We start from the raw sequence: 18,192 nt of genomic DNA, 5'->3' as shown, positions 1-18,192 counted from the left end.
AAATATTTAAAAAACACTAAAATAACTTTGCTCTTCTGATAGCTTTGAACTTACACACTGTTTTACCAAGTTAAAAAAATTGACAGAGTATATTTTTTAAAATGTCTTTGTATCGTACTCATTTAACATCATGTTACAAGGCATCCATCCACTAGATAAAACAGGCATGACCACAGGTGTTATGGGCAAAAACGCAACAAAATTTGGCAGCTTAACCCAGATAAGAAACGAAAAAAAAAATAAAATAAAAACAATAAAAAAAAGCACATGCCACACAGTAGCTTCCCTGCAACAAAGCAGCAATTAAGTATTTCATCATCAAGGTTCATCTCTCCAAATAATGTAAAGAAGTAAGACATCACACAACGAAAATCAGCAATAATGGTGGGAGAGGGGATGCTACAAGAGCACCTAAGTGGCAGTACGGATTTGCCTCTTGTTTTAAATAGAACCCCTAGAGGTTCTAGTGTCACAGCACCCTTCATTAGTGTTCACTCTAGACTGCAGCTTGGGCATCATTAGCAATCTCAGAAATCAGCGAGTGAAGACGGGGCCATTCTTCATCTACCTGTCTGGCTACTGCAGTGGCCTCTGTAATATTCAGAGTTTGTGTGTGTGTGTGTGTGTGTGTGTGTGTGAGAGACAGAGTGTGTGTGCTTGTAAGTACAAAGAACAGACACCTGCACTGTTTAAAATGTAGAACAATATTCATATACTTTTCAGATCGTTTTAAACCAACATTTCGAAAAGAGAGACAATTGAATGGATTGCAATGGCACAACAGTTAGACAGACAAGGTACACTAAATAAGAATGAAAATATTTCTGGACTCACTTCTTCCATTAAAGGTATGTGGGAAGGTTGCATCTGTCTTGGCTTTACTGTGTTGAGTGCAGAAATAAAACCAGTCTAAAGAAAACTACATTGTAAAACTTAGCAAACTGGCACAACAGGGACAGGTGGCTGTGCAGTATGAGCAGAATCGGAGCTAAACCTGGAAGGCACAAGTAATTACCAATTACAGCATGTCTTTGTTACTTTAATTAGAGCTGAACTGTAACATTTAAAAATTAAATCTTGACATTGTTTTATTATTCATTTACTACAATGAAGGCATATGTTAACTTTATTAAGGCAAACTAACATATTAAAGCACCCACATACTCAGAAGCACATTTGCAAAGAAGCCTCAGATCTGCTCTGAATGAAACTTGTGCACTGGCATATTCTGAACAAAACAATCCAAACGTAAATTACTTCGATATCTGTACACGTTTTTTTTTTTTTCTTTGAAAGCTTCCACTGATTGACTGCAATTACAACAAAGCCTCGAGAAGTAGTTTTCTTCAGTGTTTACTACTGAACAGCTTGTTTATAATTTCACTAAACTACACTGCCCTCTATTGGAAAACATACAGCACACTGAAGCAGCAGTGAAATTGTCAGCTGGAAATGAGGCAGAAATGCAAACTTTTACAAGAGGCACAGAATAATCAAAGCAAAAATAATAAGAGAAAGAAATGAAAAAGTGGTATGCGTAACATTGACCCCCTATTGTTGTAATGTAACGAGTATTTTACGTTTATGTCAATGTAGAAGAAATCCTTCTGAATTGGTTCTTAGTACATTAAAGTGTGCAGTTGAACAGTGGTGTCTAATCAAAAAAAGATGTTTCCTTTAAAGTATTATTTGAAATAAACCCACTAAACAGACGAAGTGTTTAATTTAATAACATTGTTAAAATCTCACAAAAAGGGTGATTGCTATTCATTGAACAATACACTTTGAAAGTTATTAAGCAAAAAAAAGCTTTTCTTTTCGACTCAACTATAACAAAGACATTTTGTCGGAACTAAATGTATGCATCAATCAAGAAAGCCATAAACACATTTGCGTGATTGACATACAAACAAAAGAAATCTAAACATTTATATTTATATCCCAATATAGTTTAACTAGTAATTTCCCTCATGGTTGCATTTCATTAAACTTTTCTCCCAGTAATATTGTTTGTTGTATGAAGTAAACAGCTGTCACCCTGAATTATGTGGTAATATAATATGCTGTGGTTTTAAACAATCTCAACAAACTAACCACTTTCAAAGTGTGCTTGCATAAACAAAAATTAGAACATTTTTTAAGAAAGGAGAGGCTGGAGACTTTGGAACGATGGCTGACTGTGAGTAATTAACATGGCATACAAAATTTCTCTGTTTTTCCACATGATGTCGAAATGATTGCATAATATTTTTTTAAGTCAAGGGAAAAAGGCGAGAAACAAAGCCTTTCTCACAATGCTAGACTGCGTTAAGGGCTACTAAGGAAAATAACAGGAGGAGGAGGCTAGGATATACTGTGATGGCATTCACAATTGGGCACAAATTCAAAGGCACAAATGTGTGACCGAATATAAAAATAAAAGACAAACTAGAAGGGCGCAGTGTATTAGAATGAGGCTGCAAAGGAAGGATCCCGTTTAGTTTTGCACTGATTGTTGAATGCTTTTCTGTGCAAAGCAGATGCTTCCTTAAAGGGGTACTTGTGTCTCATATTTGCCATGCCCCTCCTATCCTTCCAAACCAAACCCTCCCACCCCATTCTTGCTTTCATGGGCATTAAAAATAGAACAAAACAGAGCTGTAGACAGGAACAAAATGCACACAACAGGCTCTGACTGCTGTATTCATTCTGCTGTAAAATAAGAAAACAAGAAAGGGCATCTGAGCACTGTCCCTCAGGATATATCCTGTTTTTAATATAGTAGCAGGACCACACATTCTTCTTCTAATGTTGTATAATGTTTTTTTATGTCACTCAAATATTTACAGGTTTTGCAAATGCTGCATGTCTTTCTGAAACTTGCAACATTTCAAATATGTTTTACAGCAGGTCCAGTGAAGTTATGGCTGTTGGGCTTGAAGGAGGAACGGAGCTGCTTATGAATAATTTAGCAGCTTTTCTTGATAGTGGAGAGTTTCTGTGTGTGTGATTGAGTCCAAAAGCTGCTGGAGATGTTCTAGCATTTTTTCTCTTGGCAGACTCTCTCATACTCCAGAAGCCACTGCTTGATATGATTGCCTTTTTTTCCCATATAATTGCCCATCAAGCCATTACTCAGCACCACTCTGTGACAAGGAACAAGAAGAGGCACCTAGAACAAAAAAAAAAAACAATTTATGTTTATGTTAGTTTAATTCATAGTACTTAGTGTTATATTTTCACAATGTTAGTTGCTTAATTGCAAAATATTTTATTGTAACAGGTTTAGGCCACAGATTTAGCAAGTTGTGCCCTCCAGGACTCAGACCTCTGATTCAGCTCTGGCCAGCCCACTGGGAGAACTAAAAATGAGCGTTCCAGCCTGCTTAGGTAAAGGAATGTCAAAACTGGCATCATCACTCTTCCTCAGCGTAGTGACAGCACTTCAGCTCTCTTTAACAGGTTCATTCTTGGACTCTGTTTTAAATGTCACATAAATCATCAAATAGGTTGTCCATTAACATATGTTTTAAAATAATGTTAGAAACACAAAGACAATGCACATACAGTATATTCATTTTATATTGAGATCAATTAGTCAGATCTTCATAACAACTTACATTGTCTAATATTTTGGTACCCAATTTATAGGCCACCTTTACCATTTATGATCCTTTCTACAGATTTGATTCCTACAAAAGAGAATAAATAAAACAGCTGACACAAAATAATTATTGTGCTGTAGGTTTTCAATATAAAGTGAGCCCACACTCAGTAAAGCTACAAGATCACCTTAAACACCTAAAACAATTTAACAAGATCAGTTGTTCCAATGCTATTGAGGTAACAGCTTCTCTAACATTTTCTCTAATATCACCCAGTTTTGAAGAAAGTGCAATCATCATATCAAAGTGAGGACTGCAGTATCAACTTACTGAGCTAGGTTTGCCAGTGCATCAGCATGCCCAACTACTTTCAACAGAATACCCGGATGGTCCTGGCAAAACTGAGGGATCAGGCTCTGCCCCTGAAACTCTTTTTTGGTGGGCTGTTATGATTTGATCCCTTTTAAAGTTTTCTCTGGTCTTTGTATGTACATATTTTAAAAAATTTTTTGCTATCACGGTTTATTTAGACTTATGATGAATGTAATGTTACACTCTAAGATATTGTTTAAAATGTGCTTAGGGTCCTTTGTAGATTTTTACATCTTTTTTGACGGTGTATTGTTTTGTAAAGGGTCTCTCATGTTGTGGTTCTCGCTGACCAGTAACATTCAGTGTTTGGGCAATGGTATAGAAACTCACCACCATGCACTCTCGGGTCTTCGAGATTGTATTTAACTTACTTTAGTGTGCCATACAATGCTTTATGTTTGACCTCCAGTATAACAATTTCTTTGTGATGCCCCATACTATTGAACCCGTGCACATACCTAGTCCCTGGAATCAGCAGATGAGAGAACAGGGACACAGACAAAATCATAGTGTAAAAACAGTACCCAAAATCAAGAACAATAAAAAGTGGTGTCATATCATCAATTTCTGAAACAGTTCCTAAGCAACAACACATGCTAAGAAATAATAAATTACACAGAAAAAATATTTTCAGAAAAAAAATTGGTTCTTTCTTCCACAAAAAGGATTTTGATAAAGAAATTAAAGGTCCTTCAAAAGAAAAAACTACACATAAAAAAGAAAAATACTGAAATGGCAAGCTCACCACTTTTTTTCTGGACTTAAAACAAAAACTACAGTCTTCCTTTTCTCTTTACTATTTTGATGCCAATGACAAATGACAATGTCTAGCACTTGCAATTACGTTTTAAATTTGGGTGTTTGCGCAACCAATCCCCAATGATACTAACCTTGTCCCTCCAATTGGGAGGTGTTTTGTGGCTATACTCTATGCTCACTTTGACAGGAACTCAGTACATAACTGACTTCAAACTCGCACGTGTGCTAGCTAGCTGAACTTCAACACTTTTCTCACTCTGGTAAGTATTCCTGTGCTTTAATCATGGACTCTCTCAAAAGCTAATGGCTTCCTCTACTTCATATTTAAGGACTATTGCTGGGATGGCAGTGGGATCCAAGGGACATCTTAAATACATGCCCTAACCACTTTGACTTGCTCCTCTCAATTTGGAGATGTTCTGTCTCAACAGACGGTAAAGATTTCTTTGTAAAGGACCAAAAGAAAGACATAAACCAGAGCCATGTGAGGATCATAAACCAGGAATTAACCCTATCATTTGTCAAACCAAAGAGCTAAATACGAATCAAACTCAAGAAATCAGAAAAATGTGTCTTTTTAACCAGAAATGCACTAAAGAAACAATTGCTAGAATTAGCCGTCATCATCACATCATCAAAGAAAACACAAGAAAACAAAGAAAAACAAAAATGGCATCATGGCATAATGTAAAAATAATAAATCTTCCTCAGGATGTCTTGAATGGCAGAATAAACTTCAATCACTTAAGACAAGCGTGAGGAAAAATAAATAATGAAGCTAATCATGACAGGAGAAGCAGCGGTTTCCCTATGAGGTTCCACACTGCTGGGCTCTTAACTCTGTCATGGAAAAGGGTGCCCAGCAATCCTGCGCAGAAACCTCACTTCAGTCACTTTTATTCTCAATTTCATTTGCTCAGTCACTACCCAGCATTTGCCACTATAGGTTATAATGGGTTTGTAGATTCATTATCACCCCTACACTAACTTATCAACAAGAACCCAAGGAACTTGACTTTCTTCACTTTTAGCATCTTCTTAACCCATCTCCGAAGAGAACAAGTCACTCTTCTCAGAGCCATAGCCTCATATTTGGAGGTGCTAATTTTCCTCTCAGTCACTCAGCTGCAAAATTTACGAGAGCACACCAGAGATCAAGTCTGATGAGGCCAGGTGGGCATCATCGTCTTTAAACAGCAGAAGTGCATCACCTGTGCTTCCAGATTTGGTACCTTCCACATTTCACCTGAGGCTCAATATCCTGAAGATGAAAATCAAGAAGAGAGGATGAGAAAGACTCTCCCTTTATAAATATTGTTAAACTATCACAATTATAAAATTGTCTGAGTGTAATGTGGCCAGGAAAGCAAAAATAGGGTAGGCAGGCAAAAGGCTGGGGTATCAGCCAAGAACAATAACAGCCATACAAGGGCAAAAAAGCAAAGCCTAGTGTCATCTCTTCAAAAAAAAAAAAAGTGGTAGCAATGGAGTTGGAGCTTTGTCCTTCTCTGACTGCAGGTTAAACACTGACACCAACCTTCCTGGACAGTTCCTTTTCATACTGTTGCCACCTGAAGGGGCGGAGCCTGCTTAGAGCATTGTGGGTGGAGCTAGACATCCTCTTTGGGCAGCTTTTCGATGCAAAGGGGGGAGGATACTGTTAGCATCAGCGCCATCGTTCACCTTGGAGTAGAACTGCTTAACACACCAGAGCTAAAAGGCTGGTTGGTAACCAGGCACACGTGTGACATGACCTAGAATTTGGGTAATAACTGAGCAGCGATGTGTATCTCTGTGACATGTCAGCAGATGATGCTGCACAGATTGCAACAGTGATAATCATAATGCAATTCAGTAATGTTTATTTAGCATTTTTATTCCTTTCCTTTGATAACTGTATTTATTGTTAACAGTGGATTATGCGGAGAACAAAAATGATTCAGAGCTCTAGAAGATTTGGTTAGTATTCCAGTTCTGCTTTCTAGATATGTGGAATATCCATGTTCTTTTCTGTTTTACCATTATTGTCAATAAACTAACTGACCAGTTTATAGTTAGGGTACCAATCTACAGCAGTCTAAATGTAGTATATACAATATGTACTGCAACAGTAATAATTGTAATAAAAAATCTATATTCTAGTTTAGGGTCAGAAGGAACTTATCTGAGCAGCAATGGATACAAGGCAAGAATCAAACCTGGACCAACGGCCAGCCTCCTGTAGAGAACTTACACACACAACACAGTTGCTCATATAAGGCAGGTTAAGAATTGCCATTGTTTAGTTAACATGGAAGTCTTTCAGATGCGCAAGGAAAAGTCACATAAACTCTTTGTAGGGAGACCTTAAAATCTAATGAAAATATTTTCTAATACACACTCAGTGGACAGTGAGGCTGGCTGACTCATCTGATTTTCTTTGACATTTAAAAAAAAACAAAACAAACTCCTTCTAGGTTAACTGGTGTGTCCAAATTGGTCCTGTATATGAAAGCGCTGCCAATGATGTTGTTAGGACTCAGACTTCCTGTGATCTTTTAAAGTAAGATGGGTTTTGAAAACAAGATTGAGGCTATACCCCTAGAAAGTATTTGATTTTTTGAGAAAGCAATGAAAAAATAATTCCAGATGATGGCTTACAGGGACATTAGGCTCAAAGGTGTGTGGAAAACAGATGACAACACATGAAACCCACTGAACTCTAATATTAAAGTGCACAATTGCCATATTATTGTTATGATAACTCGTTAAGAAACGTGCAAATGTTAAGCACCAAGCCTATGAACATAAACCTTATTTTACTGGTTTCATCCATTTTGGGCTACCAGAACATTGAACAATCCTGTAACAACAGACACAGGTCAGGATCACACAGCAGAAATTGGTTCTGGGTACTTTTCACAGATCATTTTTTTGGCTGATAAATAAAATATTGGTCAAAACAAGACTAATCAGATTAGATGCTGAGGTTAAAAAGACATCCTTAAGAATAAAGGTTCAGGTCCTACCTCTGGCTTAATGTTTGACCTGTCACTTGACCTGTCAAGCACACAGATATTATAGTGGGATGCAAAAGTTTGGACAACCTTGTTAATAGTCATTATTTTCCTGTATAAATCGTTGGTTGTTACGATAAAAAATGTCAGTTAAATATATCATATAGGAGACACACAGTGATATTTGAGAAGTGAAATGAAGTTTATTGGATTTACAGAAAGTGTGCAATAATTGTTCAAACAAAAATCAGGCAGGTGCATAAATTTGGGCACCGTTGTCATTTTATTGATTCCAAAACTTTTAGAACTAATTATTGGAACTCAAATTGGCTTGGTAAGCTCAGTGACCCCTGACCTACATACACAGGTGAATCCTATAATGAGAAAGAGTATTTAAGGGGGTCAATTGTAAGTTTCCCTCCTCCTTTAATTTTCTCTGAAGAGTAGCAACATGGGGGTCACAAAACAACTCTCAAATGACCTGAAGACAAAGATTGTTCACCATCATGGTTTAGGGGAAGGATACTGAAAGCTGTCCCAGAGATTTAAGCTGTCTGTTTCCACAGTTCGGAACATATTGAGGAAATGGAAGACCACAGGCTCAGTTCAAGTTAAGGCTCGAAGTGGCAGACCAAGAAAGATTTCGGATAGACAGAAGCGACGAATGGTGAGAACAGTCAGAGTCAACCCACAGACCAGCACCAAAGACCTACAACATCATCTTGCAGCAGATGGAGTCACTGTGCATCGTTCAACCATTCGTCGCACTTTACACAAGGAGATGCTGTATGCGAGAGTGATGCAGAGGAAGCCTTTTCTCCGCCCACAGCACAAACAGAGCCGCTTGAGGTATGCTCAAGCACATTTGGACAAGCCAGCTTCATTTTGGAATAAGGTGCTGTGGACTGATGAAACTAAAATTGAGTTATTTGGGCATAACAAGGGCCGTTATGCATGGAGGAAAAAGAACACAGCATTCCAAGAAAAACACCTGCTACCTACAGTAAAATATGGTGGTGGTTCCATCATGCTGTGGGGCTTTGTGGCCAGTGCAGGGACTGGGAATCTTGTCAAAGTTGAGGGACGCATGGATTCCACTCAGTATCAGCAGATTCTGGAGACCAATGTCCAGGAATCAGTGACAAAGCTGAAGCTGCGCGGGCTGGATCTTTCAACAAGACAACGACCCGAAACACTGCTCAAAATCCACTAAGGCATTCATGCAGAGGAACAAGTACAACGTTCTGGAATGGCCATCTCAGTCCCCAGACCTGAATATAATTGAAAATCTGTGGTGTGAGTTAAAGAGAGCTGTCCATGCTCAGAAGCCATCAAACCTGAATGAACTAGAGATGTTTTGTAAAGAGGAATGGTCCAAAATACCTTCAACCACAATCCAGACTCTCATTGGAACCTACAGGAAGCGTTTAGAGGCTGTAATTTCTACAAAAGGTGGATCTACTAAATATGGATTTCATTTCTTTTTTGTGGTGCCCAAATTTATGCACCTGCCTGATTTTGCTTGAACAATTATTGCACACTTTCTGTAAACCCAATAAACTTCATTTCACTTCTCAAATATCACTGTGTGTGTCTCCTATATGATATATTTAACTGACATTTTTCATCGTAACAACCAACGATTTATACAGGAAAATACTGACTATTAACAAGGTTGCCCAAACTTTTGCATCCCACTGTATCTATGTAGACTGTGTATATGTGAAGCACATTTGCCACAGATTTCACCATGAAAGATTGCATACTATATTATCAAGATTTTCTCAGACAATTAACCAACTCTTAAATGCCAATATAATTTTATTTGCAACTATAAAACAATACAAATACATGGTCAGTTTCCGCTACAAAAAACCTGTAAGGAAAAAGCACTTAAACACAGTATTTTAATTTCATTTAAAGTAAGTTTAAAAAAAAATGAAATTACCAGAGATTCTCTCTTTATAAAAATGTATTAATAAATCAGGGGAAGAATAGAACTGTTATTTTGTGAGTGTCTACATACAATAGATGGTTGTGGATTAACTCAAATGGTCTAAAATAGGGAAAACAACTTGAATCTTGAATACTTACAACATGTTCTTTCTCTTGGAGAAAACACAATGTTTATAATTTCTAAAATGTTAACTCGTTCAGGTGGATATCTTTGACTGTTCTATCCCCAAGTCTTCATAATATCAGCTTGTCAAGAGTTCTTTTGAATGATGCCCTAAAGGTGTTTGAGAGCAGAAGTCTGCTTTAAAAAGCTCTTGCCCTCTCTGTAAAATGTACCATCTCATATATTCCAATCTGTAATATGACTTGGATTTGCTTCTGTCTGTAAGTTGCCACATTTTTGAACTTTTGTGCCATTTCACTTAGCCCCAACCATTTGCCCTTTCAAAATGTAACATATCTGTCAGTCATGCCTGTTTCACACACTGCAGTATGAACCATAGCTCCGTTCTGGTCACACAAAGCATGCAGCTTCGGAGGTCTGACTCAACTTCATTAGCATGAAAGCAAGGTACTAACAAACAAGACATTCTAATTTTATATATTCTCATCTCAGAGGACTTTCACCTCTAGAAAGCATAGCAACTGATCTTATGCTCTTTGAAATTCTTGCTTTTCTGTTTATCAGAGCTATAGCAAGTTGAAAAATCAATACACATTAGCATAATGCTGTAACATTTCTTGCTGTTTTATTATTTGCCATTTTTTACAAAGTGACCTCAAATGTTTTACAAAGAAAGATTGGCATGAGCAAAATGTTAAAATTTCCAAACATGTAAATCACATATTACAGTACATTTCATTAGGAATAAAGTCTGTATTTGTGGAGTAAATTTAAATCTCCTTTAAGTAAAAGATGTTTTCTTTGGATGAATATTTGAAAAAGGATTTAATGGGACAGAGGAAATACATGGAGAATTTATACCCCTTATAAATATAAAATATCTAAATATAAAAGGCAGGTAAACTCTGTAGCTAACATGGCCAAAGTACAACCTTTGCAAGACATATCTGATTCCAGCATCAAAATTACAAATTCCTGTACATGGGAGGAAAACAGGAATATGTCCGATTATGTACAGTACTATAGGGAGAGCCTCTTAGAATATGCAGTTGGTTGAAGAAACAGCTAATATCTAAATGTAACATGCCAAAAAAATTAAACCTAAATAACAACAACATTTATTTATATAGCACATTTTCATACAAACAGTAGCTCAAAGTGCTTTACATATTAAAGAATAGAAAAATGAAAGACACAATTATAAAACAAAATAAATCAACATTAACATCCTCACATCCACCTCTTTAAACAGTCCCCACTATTCTGCTATCCAAACATAAACTACTGAGAACTGTTAAACTCATCTACTGTAATAAAGTTATAAGAAACAACAACACCCTTTATTGCACAACTGTTTTATCTTACAAACCTTTAAGACATAACCAATAATTTGGGAAAGTGAACCAAAGAGGCACTACTTATTACTGGGTAGAAACCACTATGACTATTGTGCCCACAATTCCTCTGCCATCAAAAACTGGTACCAGACATAAATTAAAGTTGAAGATCTTACACCTGGAAATCTGTGAAGGGTTGTCTGGCTGGCAAGAGGTGCCCCAAGGATGGCACAGGTTATAACAGAGTTCTGGGACAAATCCCCAGAGAAAATAAAGAGTTACTGTACATGGGCAGAAGTGGGACTACAATGGTGGCACCAGCTTTGAGTGGAATTGGAATCACGATTATGTCAAACATTTCAAGCCAAGGTCAGAATCAGAAACATGAAAATTTAAGTAAACAGTGCTGAGAATATGCATCAAGGATTGAAGTTAGGAGAGAGTGACGAAAATTTTGATAACCAAAAATAAGAAGAAACGTCACCAAAAAGGAGGGCAGAATCCACAATCTTGGCCTGACTTTTATACCTTCAATCCTGTAATGACATGTGGCACACGTTTCTGGTTGACATTACATAGTAACGGCATTGTAACTGTCAACAATTAACTAAAAATGGCAGTGATAGAGAAAACAATTTATTTTTAATTTTGTTTAAAACATGTATCTTGTACTAAGCCAAATATGATCATAAGATTCTTTGAATTCCAAAGCCCCTAAAATGTCTCAGTAATTTTTAAAGGCTTAGGAGAAATTATTAAAAATCAAAACCTAAGTCCTGGTCGTGACATATTGCACAGGAGAATCTGGAAAATATCCTGGATTACCCCAAATGGCAATGGGCACATGCAGCAATACACCAGACAGACGTGGATAGGGCCTTTTAGAAACATACAAAGTATTGTAAGGATTGTAGAGGTAAAGGTTACCCAGCTGCTCCTAGATGAATGTGATCCTCTGTAATGAAAGAGACTGATGCCCAGCAGATCAGACAAGAGGTTGCAGTAGGTTCTGGTGATGTGGTGGCAGCAGATAGAGGATTGCCCATTCCAGGGATCATTCTGGCAGTTATCAACTAGAGGGTATGTAGTCCCAAGCAGGAACATGAGGGACCATGCTGTCTATCTATCAGCTGAGACGTCAGCTGAAAAATCATCTGAAAATAATAGAACTTTAAGGGCAGGTGAAGACTAAGGGTACAGTAGGGATCTCTAGCCTGGTTTACTGGGAGCAAATAAGGTGATGTCCCAAATGCAGGAAGTAATTCTTGAGGTTTACCTGGAGTGATCACAAAAGATGGCTTTGAGGCTGCTTTACAGACATTTTGTCCCAAACTCATCTCCAAGCTGCAGACTAGAGGAAGAAACCAGGATCGCGAAAGAGAAACAGAGAGATCTGAAACTGAGAAACGTGGTGATGGGAATTTCTGCAGTGAGCAAATGGGCATGGAAACCCACTAACTAGAAGATGAAACAAGACTTGAGTACTTAGGCTCTGAGATTTAGTATGGTTTTAAATTACATTTTGTGTATCCCTTCCTTGACTATTCTGTTAATAAAGGTATCCTTTTGGTTTCCTTTGTGGCCACCTTTGTGGTATTCTGTGTCTACAGAGCTGCTACAAGGGAGGGAGCCTTCCTGCAATAAACTCATATACAGTTATCCAGACATAAAGTCTCTTGGTTAGTCAAGGTCATTAATTTTTATTGTTATCAAGGCTACAGACCTATACAAAGAAACAAACAAACAAGTGAAGCTTTCCACATTAGGAGTCTCTATGGCCTAATATCCAGGAGTCTTCCTGCTATGGCATGGATAGAATATGAGCACTCCTATTTCACTCCATCTTCTTTGGGAATAGGTCACCTAGCTAAACTGGATCCACTCATAAGAATTTCAAAAATTTCCATGAGCATTTCAGGGAGGGACTCACAGTCTTTCATTTGGGTGGGGCAACAGTAGAACCTATAAACACATCTTTTCATTGCTGGTTAAAGAATCTACAGCCCCATAATACAAATGTGGTGCTAATGGAAACATTTTGTGGTCAAACGTGCTATTTCTACACACGATATTAAATTCAATCACTCTAAGGTATTTATAGAGTTAAATAAAATATAACATATAAAAAAAAAGCGGGAGTGGTCTCCTCTAGACTTCCTCGTATACTCAGATATGGAGATGGATATTTGAGGAATATTATGCACATTAAAGAACCATCAACAACAAGCAAATTAATAATATATTGAACAATTATTATAAAAGTAAAGTTGAATAAATCAGACACTGCAGCTGAATGAATAAAAGAAAAAATTGAGTATGTGTTCAGGCAAAGTACCACTTCCGTTTAGTGGAAATAGCCCTAAAGTTGATAGAAAATTACGTTTTGTACTTAATAGATAGATAGAGAGATAGAGAGATAGATAGATAGATAGATAGATAGATAGATAGATAGATAGATAGATAGATAGATAGATAGATAGATAGATAGATAGATAGATAGATAGATAGATAGATACTTTATTAATTTCAAGGGGAAATTCACATAATCCAGCAGCAGTATACTGATACAAAGAAACAATATTAAATTAAATAGTAATAAAAATGAAAAAATGAAAAAAATGAAAAAAAAAAAAATAAAATTAATGTTAGCATTTACTCCCCCGGGTGGAATTGAAGAGTTGCATAGTGTGGGGGAGGAACGATCTCCTCAGTCTGTCAGTGGAGCAAGACAGTGACAAAAGTCTGTCACTGAAGCTACTCCTCTGCCTGGAGATGACACTGTTCAGTGGATGCAGTGGATTCTTCATGATTGACAGGAGTTTGCTTAGTGCCCGTCGCTCTACCACAGATGTTAAACTGTCCAACTTTACTCCTACAATACAGCCTGCCTTCTTAACAAGTTTGTCCAGGCGTGAGGCGTTTTTCATCTTTATGCTGCCACCCCAGCACACCACCGTAGAAGAGGGCACTCGCCACAACCGCCTGGTAGAAGCAGCATCTTATTGCAGATGTTGAAGGATGCCAACCTTCTCAGAAAGTATAGTCTGCTCTGACCTTTCTTACAAGCATCAGTATTGGCAGTCCAGTCCAATTTGTCATCCAGCTGCACTCCCAGATATTTAAAGGTCTGCACCCTCTGCACACAGTCACCTCTGATGATCACAGGGTCCATGAGGGGCCTAGGCCTCCTAAAATCCACCACCAGCTCCTTGGTCTGGCTGGTGTTAAGGTGTAAGTGGTTTGAGTCGCACCATTTAACAAAGTCTTTGATTAACTTTCTGTACTCCTCCTCCTGCCCACACCTGATGCAGCCCACAATAGCAGTGTCATCAGCTAACTTTTGGCACTCCTGTCTGATGTATATAGATTGAACAGGACCAGAAAGTACAGTCCCCTGCGGCATGTCAATGTCAGACCTGCAGTTCCCAACACGCACATATTGAGGTCTGTCTGTAAGATAGTCCACAATGCATGCCACCAGGTGTGAGTCTACTCCCATCTCAGTCAGCTTGTCTCTAAGGAGCAGAGGTTGGATTGTGTTGAAGGCGCTAGAGAAGTCCAAAAACATAATTCTTACAGCACCACTGCTTCTGTCCAAGTGGGAGAGGGATCGGTGTAGCATATAGATGATGGCATCCTCCGCTCCCACCTTCTCCTGGTATGCAAACTGCAGAGGGTCGAGGGCGTGGTGGACCTGTGGCCTCAGGTGGTGAAGCAGCAGTGTGACGTCAGAGCAACAGGCCGGAAGTCATTCAGCTCACTAGGACGTGATACCTTTGGGACAGGGGTGATACAAGATGTTTTCCAAAGCCTTGGGACTCTCCCCTGTTCCAGGCTCAGGTTGAAGATGTGCTGTAGAGGACTCCCCAGTTCCAACGCATAGGCCTTCAGATGTTGTGGCGATACTCCATCTGGACCCGCTGCTTTGCTGGCACAAAGTCTTTTCAGCTCTCTGCTAACATGGGCTGCTGTAATTGTGGGTGGGGATGTTTCACCTATGCTGGTATCAGCAGAAGGATGGTTGGAGGATGCAGTACTCCGAGGTGAGAGTGGGTTACTGTGATCAAACCTATTAAAGAAGTTGTTCATTTGGTTTGCTCTCTCCACGTCTGTCTCGATGGCGGCACATTACATATAATAAAATACTTATGTACACGTGCTTTCTCAGTTTTTTTTATTTTTAATAAATTTTGCAAAAATCTCAAGTAAACTTTTTTCATGTTGTCATTATGGGGTGTTGTGTGTAGAATTCTGAGGAAAAAAATTAATTTAATCCATATTGGAATAAGGCTGTAACATAACAAAATGTGGAAAAAGTGATGCGCTGTGAATACTTTCCGGATGCACTGTATGCCCTACGTGTACTTTACTGATCATAAATATCTATGATAACTATGAGTGAGCCTGCATTTGCTAAAAACTCTACTCAATTATGTTTGGTGATGCAGCAGTACACTGCCTTAGTCTGCTTCTTTGAGTGACTGTTTGTGCTGAGGCTGCCTGATGTCATATTCTAGGTCTGTAACTTATGGCCGGAATTGGGATGATGACAATGATGAAATTGACAAGAAATTATCAATTACTTCAGAATATGAATTATTATTTTCTTCATGGCACTGGACCATGTTTGAAAACAGATACAATTCATAATAACCTGCACTTTCAATTTCTGTGCCAGTGCTGAGAAGTGTGAAATAAAAGGATTAAGTTCCTGTCAGACATATTGTCTTTAACAGGGCAAGACAGCATTGCTCCTTCTCAGTGCTTGAACCCCAATTTAATTCCAAGCTGATAAGCTTCCTTTGTGTTCCTGAAAATTTTCCTTATGATTGTTGTAATTTGCTACTGAGACCACATCTTTCTCATACAGTTCAGTGACACACTGCTAAGCCAACTGGCAACTCTAAATTGTTCCTGTGGGCATGAGTGCAACCCGCAATGGACTGCCACCTCACTGGTTCCAGACTTGTACCAGTTGCTGCCAAACAGACTTCGTTTTTAAATCATCGTCAGCTATAGAATGAGATTAGATGAAGTAAGTGGTAGTTAAAAGAACAGACTAAACTACCTATAAAAGATTTTTAATTATATACTTCCAGTACATGTTCACATTATTTTTATGGATGTCTGCTGTTGTTCAGTATTGGCCCCTCTCATGACCCCTTTAAACTTTGTAATCTTCATTCTCTGTAAAATATGACATTAACATTTTTGTTGGCTATCACTACAAACAACATAGGGTAACTAACAGATAAAAAAGCTGTTGTTGTTCTTGTCCTTCATAGTATTTGCACTGCCGTAAGAGGGCATCTGCATTGAAAAGGTGGCTCTTCCCCAGTGATACTACACTGTGAAATCACTTGAGCCAACTGCCAATCTTTCCCCCTGGTTCTTTAAAAGATTGGTGCCACTGCAGGGTTGCATAGTCACTATTCTGAGTGAACTGTACTCCCTGGAAATATTGTTCAAAATGGCAGATGACTTCCAACAGCTCATTCTTATGAGTGAGTATGCATTTGCTGGATGAATGGATCTAAGACAGGACACTACTAGCTCCACACTGCTGGCATCAGTGTCTAAAAGGAAAAGGCATGATGGTCTGATGGAGCCAGCATTGCGGGCCTGAATCTTTCAGGACCTGGGGAGCTTGTTGGTCCTCTTTCCCTCAGTGGAAAACTTGTCCTTTGTTTGATAATTGGTTTGCTGTGGCTATAAGAGGCAAAAAATTGTGGCAAACCATGGAAAAAACTCCAGGTAGCATGAAGCCAAGTCTAAAAATACTTAGGTACACCTCTGATCAACTTGGGATGCCCAGATTACCAACCCCTTTGCCCTAGGTATATTTCTTCCTGCTTAAGCAGTTGATATTTCTCAGAGTGCTGCTTCAACCCAGTTGCACAATCTATAAAGTACACATCAATAGCTCAAAAGAGGAAATATAAGCCAGAATGTCACCCAATGTCCATCCAGACATCAACTAGTTCATTAGATATTTGAATGTTGGCAGGGCATTGCATATTCCAAAAAAGAAACCTTTGAACTTCTATGATTCTCTCCCCCATCAAAAATGGCACCTTCTACCGGGCTCAGTAATTTCCCTAATTAAAAGTCTGCTTCTTTCTTGTCAGAGAAGTGAGAGACGCCATGGCTGTTGACAGATAAACCAAGAAATGCCAATGTCAATGTGCTGTTGTACAAGGGAAGTCTGTACAAAGCCAACTATTGAAGTATAAAATCTGTCCAGGGAACATTCACAGTTGTTGCCCTTGGGATGGGTCAGGGACATTACATTAGACTCACCAAAGCCTATCTAATGTGGAGTTCCATTTTTTAACATTTTCAAGGTGGTGGAGGGTGTCTTGAGTTGGACATCCATGATTTATATAGCATATTGCAATCTAAATCAAGAGGAAGCACTGCCTCCTTTTCCTGAAATCCAACTGGGACTGAGCCTTTAACAAAAAGTCCAACCACAGAATACAAGTGTTTTTCAAATCTGCTACCCAAATGGAATGATCAAAAGTTAGATTCCTGAGGGTGTCCACTGTCTGGCCTCTTATAGTGGTATAGGTGTCAGCAGCAGAAATGAATTAGACTGGCGTGAGCGGTAGGGGGCACTCCGTAGGAAGAATGTTGGGATATGGCTGAAATATCAACAAGTAAACACACGTTCTTGCCCCATAGTCTTCCCTTTGACTGGCAGTGCTCCTCTGTCCCATCTGACCTACCATGATTATTATCCCCTCCTACTCCAGATCCAATCTTTTAAGTGCTGCCTCCTTGGTTATGGAGAGTGGCAGCAACTTCCAAAATGAATACTAATCATTAAGGCTACTACTATGATTTCACTTAGTGTTGCCGAACTTTAGGCCTCGTCCTCAATAAATGTCATTAACCAGTATACAGTTTGTCTTGAAGGCAAGATTTTTGCCTATCAATTCTCCTTTGCACTAGGTTGTCTTGACACTCCTGTTCATACACCAAGGCTTTGTTAAGTAGCTCCTTGAGTGTGGCTGGTTGGGCAGGATTTCTGGTTAAAACCCATACACTGGTTCTACTTGTAC

The 18,192-nt window shown here is 38.5% G+C and overlaps 1 protein-coding gene across 1 annotated transcript in view; it reads right to left on the bottom strand.

The window, feature by feature from the left end:
• Positions 1-398: 398 nt before the first annotated feature.
• mgmt (O-6-methylguanine-DNA methyltransferase) overlaps positions 399-18,192 on the bottom strand; it is a 440,783-nt gene continuing 422,989 nt past the window's right edge. Inside the window, exon 5 of the mRNA XM_039770177.1 lies at positions 399-3,151. Coding sequence (XP_039626111.1) covers positions 3,017-3,151 — 135 coding nt within the window. The 3' untranslated portion in view covers positions 399-3,016. The remainder of the gene's footprint in view (positions 3,152-18,192) is intronic.

The sequence above is a fragment of the Polypterus senegalus genome, chromosome 1, assembly GCF_016835505.1.
Source record: "Polypterus senegalus isolate Bchr_013 chromosome 1, ASM1683550v1, whole genome shotgun sequence".
Classification (NCBI taxonomy): domain Eukaryota; kingdom Metazoa; phylum Chordata; class Cladistia; order Polypteriformes; family Polypteridae; genus Polypterus; species Polypterus senegalus.
This window is presented reverse-complemented; position numbering and strand designations above follow the sequence as displayed.